Below are 6184 nucleotides of genomic sequence, written 5' to 3'. Positions count from 1 at the left end.
CCCCCCCCCTCCCCCAGGCCCAGCCATGTCACAGCAGCCGGCCATGCCGTCGCCGGCCACCCTGCAGGGGAAGCTGCCCGAGGTGGCAGGCCCCGATGAGGAGGATCTCTTCCATTCGAGCTCCATGGTCTCGGAGATCCTGCGTGTCCTGGCCTCGCCGCACCACTCGACCCAGTACTCGGAGACCGGGCTGCAAGATCGGTTTGCCCCGCTGGACAATGTGCTGGAGAGGGCCAACAAGGTGCGTGGCTGCACGGCGGCGCCCCTCCCTCCTGCCTCGCTGTTGCCTGTTCTCCCTGCCGGCCTCCGGCCTCCGGCCTTGACACATGTGCACACGTGGATGACGCCAGGATCCCCGCGAGAAGGCCTTCAAGGATTTGTACAAAAAAGGCAAGAGCCTGAATGAGGCTCTCACCAGTGCGTGCCGAAGCGGCATCCCGTCCCTTTCTTCGCCCGCCCTGGGCTCCGGCCCGTCCGCGCCGACTGCCGGCTGACCGCGCCGCGTGCCTTCCCCTCCGTGTCCTGACCACTTGACTGCCGGGCCCCGCGGCCAGGCTGTCTCGGGTCCTCGCAGGCATACGCCGCGGCCCTGCAAAAGTTCGGCGAGCTCGAGAGCGAGACCATGCCCTCCAGCCCGACCACCATCTACACCATGAAGCTGGGCCTCATCATGCAGGAGCTCCACCGTCTGGAGGAGCAGGAGGTAGCGTGTCTATTTGAAGCCCCGCCCCCCCCCCCCCCCCCCTGGCCCGCAGGATCGCCCCCGAACTGACTCTTTGTGGCCGGGTCGGTGCCCTTGCAGCTGGCGCTATTTGTGGACCGCGTGCAAAAGCTCCAGCGCCGCGCGTACAAAGAGAAGCCCACCGTGGTCCGTCCGTGCACCTGCGCACACATGCACGCACCCGCGCACACATGCACACGCCTGCGCACACATGCTCACAGTCTCCGCCGCTTACACTCGCCTGCTCTCGCGCTCCGCCCCGCCCCCCTCCCGCACACGTTTGGTTGATGCCGATAGACCGGCTTTGACGAACATAAGTCCCTGATCACCAAGTTCGATAAGCTTCTCCAGGGGAAAAATTGGAAGGGATCCGTGTACGATTTGAAGCCCTCTCGGCCGGCAATCTACCCGAATGAGATTGAGTTCCAGGTGCGTGGCCTCCCACGCGCGGGCCATCCCTCTTCCCGGCCCCCACATCGCCGATTGCCCCGCCCCTTTGAGTCTCACCCTCCCCTCCCCCCCCCCCCTCCACCCCCGCTGGGCCGCCCCGCCACCATCCTGTAGAGCAACTGGTCTGGCTACCTGGCGAAGGCATCCTACTGCGATGCGCTCACCGATAGCATCGCCAATGGCCCGGCCCTGGCCCGGGCGGAGCTCTTCTTTTCGCTGGAGTCCTGGCGCCAGGCGCAAATTCGCCGCCACGAGCTGGCCCTGCAGAACCTGCGCAGCATCGATGCCCACCTGCCGGAGATCAATCACAGCGTCAATAGCGTGCGTACCTCCCTCCAACATGCCCAGCATGCGTGCCGCATGGGACCCGGCGCATGTGGCACGCGCTCTCCCGGGGAGCACCCCGCTAACCTGGCCCGGATGCAATGCGTGACCTTGGGCTTGCCGCGCCCCCCCCTCCCCCCCCGCCTCCCCCCCCCCCCCGGGTATTTTAGACGATCCTGCGCGAGATGAACAAGATCGAAAAGGTCCGCCAGGCGCGGGAGGCCATGCTACAGGGGGTCCGCGGGCTGGAGGTGCCGGATACCTTCTCCGTGCCGACGACCATGCTGCTGAGCCACTTCAACGCCAGCCACCCGGCCCCCGGGTACGGGCGTCTGGTGGAGCAGCTGACCCATGGCAGTCGAGTGCACTTCACCCGGACCATGCTGGCGGCCGGGGAGTCGGCCATCGATCCCTGGGACCAGGTGTCCCTGTCGCTGATCGGCACCTGGCTGCTGGTCACCTCGGATGTTGGCGGCCGGCTGAGGCTGACCCTGCCGCTGGCCGGCATGTCCATCAACCTGGAGCACCGGCCCGACGCGGCCTTCCCCCTGAGCCACTGCTTTGTCCTGACGCCTGGGCCGGACTCGGCCGAGGGGTCCGACGCCCCGGCCGGTGGCCCCCCGACAGCCATCTATGCGCGCAACCCGGCCGACTGCCAGGCCCTGCTCCGGTGCCTGCGGTCCATCAGCGATCGGTCGCAGATTCGCCTGACTGAGGACCCGGGGTTTGAGGCGGCGGCGGCGGCGGCGGCGGCGGCGGCGGCCGTCGAGGCTGAAACCGCGGCGGCTGCCGCCACCGCCGCCGCCACCGCCACCGGGGCCTTGGCTACGCCTGTCATGGCGCCGTCGGTCGCGGCGGCAAGTCCCGCCGCTCGGCCAGGCACCCTGCTCCGGTCGGCAAGCATGTCGACCCCGCCGCCGGCGGTTCCCCAGCGCGGCAAGCTGGCCCAGCTCCAAGCCCAAAGCATGAGCAACATAGGTGCGTGGCCGTGGAGCAGGCGGATGCATGCCCGGGCCGCCCGCACGCTGGATGTGCCTCCACTCTACACCGTCCATGTCTAACCGTATATCGGGATGTGCATCTCTCTCTCCCCCCCCTCTCTCTCTCTCTGCTTGCACAGTGCTCAACTCGCCGCCGCCTCCGGTGCCGGTGCGTGGCGCTGCCAACCCCAAGGTATGTGCGCCGGGGCGTGCCGCCACGCCCCAGGCAAGTGTGCTGGTGCTTGTGTCTGTGCACTTGTGCACGAAGCCTCGCTAACCGGCCACCGTGTCCCCGCCTGTCCCCCCTCGCTCGCCCCTCTCTGCCCCTCGCCGTAGTCGCTGCCGGTGTCGGGTGTTGCTTCGCCAGTGCCGGCCAAGGGGGACCGGCCACCGGTGCCCCTGCGCCCGGGGACCCCCACCCGGGTGACCAGTCACCGCGATGCGGCGGCGGCCGATGCCGCCCAGTCAGGCCGGCCGGTTGACACGCCCAAGTCGGCCGGGGGTGCCCCGCCCCCGGCCATCCCGCGGCCCTACTCGGTGGCCGGTGCCGCTTCTCCGGCGGTCCCCCCTGCTCGCCGGTCCCTCAGCACGGGCAGCGCCCTGGAGCCGAACGATGCGCCGGCTCGGCCGACGCCGCCGCCGCACGCGCGCCAGCTGAGCGCCGGCGACGCCGGGAGCCTGCCCTCGGTTCCACCCCGCTCGCAAAGCCCGAGCCCCGGGACACGTGCCACCCCGCCTGTGCCTGGGCGCGGTCCGGCCCCGGCCCCGCCGAAGCCGCGCACCGGGGCCCCGGCCCCGCCGGCCCCTCGAGCCTCGGCCTCTGCGGCCGCTCCTGCTTCCGCTGCGGCTGCGGCTGCGGCTGCCGCCGTTGCCGCCCTTGCGGCGCCTGTGCCTGTTGAGGATGCTCCTGCCAAGACTGCCACTGCTGCCCCCGTCGCCGGGGAAGAAGTGCAGCACGGCGATGCCCCTCCCCATGACAAGTCTGATGTCAGTCTTGACGCGGCGGCGGCGGCGGCGGCGGCGGCAGTGGCCCCGCCACCTGTGGTGGCCGGCAAGGCCAGCGAGGATGACGCCTGCTCCTCCTCCTCCTCTTCGTCGCTCTCCAACGCTGCTGAGGAGGAGGTCACCGAGCATGAGGGAGACTCCGATGCCGAGGCCCCGGCAGATGTGGCGGTCCCGAAGCGGCCGCCCTCGGCCGAGCTGACCACCACGCCGCCGGTCTCGGCCGCTGGCGACGGGGCAGCGCGGCTGGACCTCTACATGCAGCCGGCACACTTCGCCGGGCTGAAGGCCGACATGCAGCAGCTGTGCCAAGTGCTGGAGGGCCTGCGCGAGACGGAGGACGGCCAGGTGACCGCCTTGGCCGGTCTGCCACTGCTGGGCGGGACACAGGCCGGCGGGGCGGCCGAGCGTGATCCCACCCGGCCGGGGACCGTCCTGGCGGTGGCCACTTTCAGCTGCCAGCCAGATGCCGCCACGGACCTGGCCTTCGCCGAGGAGGACCTGATTGAGGTGGTGGCCCGGATGCCGAACTCCGAGGATCAGTGGCTGGTGGCGCGAATTGTGCGCGAGCGTGAGGGCACCCCGGGCCTGGTGGTGTCCCCGGTGGGAGTCGTGCCGCGGAACTACCTGCAAGTGGTCTGCGAGACTGAGCGGGCCCTGGAGGCGCTCAAGTCCGCCGATTAGGATCCCCACCCGTTTGCATATGTCGGAAGAGGTCCTCAGGATTTGGTCTTCGCTGGGGTATGCTCATGGGCAGCGTCGCCCACAAACAGTGACTGTGTCTAACCGTGTGTGTGTGTGTGTGCGTTGGGAATAGAGGGAAGTAGGAGCCAGTAGACGAGGGGAAAGCGGGTCAGGAATGGAGGAAAGAGAGAGCAGGCTGTGGAGGCGCGTGGCTGCGTCTGCGGAGGGGGCTGAGGGGCAAAGACATCGGTGATGGCAAGGATGTGCTCTATATTGTTCGGGGGGGGGGGGGGGGGGCCGGGCGAGACGGAAGAGATTGACATCAGGCGGTCCCCTCCTCCAGAGTGAGACCAGGATCGGCCGGAGCGGTGGCGGGCTCGGCCGGAGCGGTGGCGGGCTCGGTCGAGTTGACGATCGCCTCTGCCTGCGGGACATCAGGGGTCGCGACTTGGACAGGCGTCCCATCGGAGCCGGCGACAGCGATGGCAGGCACATCCTGCGGGCGGCCCTTCTTGGCCGGGTTGGCGTCCTCGGTGGTGACCTCATCACGCGGGCGCTTCGAGTCCTTGGCGGCCGCGGGCCCACCGGCCGAGGGCAAGTCGACGCGCACCAATTCCGACAGGTTGAACTTCTTCAGATCGTAATAGTCCTTGACCACGGCCAGGCCGAAGTGGCCCTGAGCATGACCGGCACCATGGCCAGGAGAACGTCAACATGCATGGCGGGCACGCTGGAGAAGAGCCCCCATGCGGGCGGGGGCAGGCGAGGAGGAGGCAGGGCAACGCAAGATGCACAGGGGCAAGCGAGGCCGAGGGAGAGAGGGAAAGAGAGAGAAAGGGGGGGGGGGAGGGAATGGCAGAGCGCGCACCTTGATGGCTTCGGCCACGATGACATACTCCGAGCGCTTGAGCTCGACGCGGTGCGGCGGCCCGACGAAGCCGGCCAGCTGCGGCAGCAGAGTCGTGCGACTGAAGACATGGCAGTTGCGCGCGTTGTAGACCACCGAAAACTGCTCGGGTCGACCCCCGGCACGGAGGCGCCCCGTGGAAACCGGTGAGTGGCAGACAGCGCATAGGGTGGAAACACGGAAACACGGACACACGGGCCCGACTGGCCAGTGCTAAACGTACGCTCTTGGGGTGGATCTTCGGCGTGCCGTCCGACGTGTCCTGCACGTGGAAGGCTGGCGACAGGATCTTCTGCGCCAGGGGGATGACCTCTTCCGGGTCGGCACGGCCAAAGCACTGGATGGGCAGAATGCGCTGCATGGTCCTTCAGGGCGCATGGGGACGGCACAAGGGGGTCAGGATCACCCGCGGCCCGGAGGGAGGGGAGGGGGGGAGGGGGGCGGGCAGGAGGAACGCACTGGGTCCGGGAGCGGCCGGTGGCGGCGACATCCCGCAGCAGGGCCGTGGCGACCGGGACAGGGTCGATGCCGCGCGGGAAGCGCACAAACAGCAGGCACGGCATGCCGAGCTCGATGAAAACGAACTTGGAGTAGGAGTTTGTGGGGGCCCGAGCGGCCGGGCGCTTGTCATTCGGATCGGTCTTGGCCTTGACCACCCCCTGGAGCTCGGCCAGCTCGGCCATGAAGGAGTCCATGAAGTCGTCGGTCTTGGCCGGGGCCGCGTCGGTCGGGGGCTTGGCGTCGGGCTCGGAGTCGGAGCCGGAGCCGGAGCCGGAGCCGGCATCGGCGTCGGCATCGGGGCCGACGGTGGTCGCCTCGGCATCGGTGCCGGCCGCCGGCTCGGTCTTCAGGGGCCAGAGGCCCAGCTCGGTGGAGATCTCCTCGAAGATCTGGATGGCCTCATGGGCGCACCGGCGCTCGCGCCCGCGCACGCAGGTGACCAGCACGCCGGCATCGCCGGACGAGATGTGCTGCGGGAAGGGGGACTTCTTGCCCTTCTGGAAGTGGCCGCGGTTCTGCATGGGATGGCCCCACGCCGGGCGCCAGGCAGGAGGGGGAGCCCGAGAGGTCGGGTGTCAGATGGCGTGCGGGGCGAGGGGCGGGGGGGGGGGGGGG

General features: G+C 69.5%; 2 protein-coding genes across 2 annotated transcripts; one reads left to right on the top strand and one right to left on the bottom strand.

Moving 5' to 3' along the window:
- Window positions 1-8: 8 nt before the first annotated feature.
- On the top strand, window positions 9-4161 carry H696_04216 (hypothetical protein; the record flags this gene model as incomplete). The annotated part of the gene is made up of 9 exons (XM_009498093.1): window positions 9-241; window positions 351-417; window positions 555-703; window positions 803-868; window positions 1019-1150; window positions 1286-1492; window positions 1666-2473; window positions 2616-2668; window positions 2812-4161. Exons 1-9 carry the CDS (start codon window positions 26-28, stop codon window positions 4159-4161), a joined length of 3048 nt encoding a protein of 1015 aa, XP_009496368.1. The 5' UTR covers window positions 9-25.
- Window positions 4162-4448: 287 nt separating this feature from the next.
- On the bottom strand, window positions 4449-6090 carry H696_04215 (hypothetical protein; the record flags this gene model as incomplete). The annotated part of the gene is made up of 4 exons (XM_009498092.1): window positions 4449-4837; window positions 5030-5170; window positions 5292-5433; window positions 5528-6090. 4 exons carry the CDS (start codon window positions 6088-6090, stop codon window positions 4484-4486), a joined length of 1200 nt encoding a protein of 399 aa, XP_009496367.1. The 3' UTR covers window positions 4449-4483.
- Window positions 6091-6184: the final 94 nt, after the last annotated feature.

This window comes from Fonticula alba (genome assembly GCF_000388065.1).
Source record: "Fonticula alba strain ATCC 38817 unplaced genomic scaffold supercont2.7, whole genome shotgun sequence".
In the NCBI taxonomy this organism is placed as follows: Eukaryota; order Rotosphaerida; family Fonticulaceae; genus Fonticula; species Fonticula alba.
Note: the sequence above shows the minus strand (reverse complement) of the source record. Positions and strands in the feature narration are given on the sequence as shown.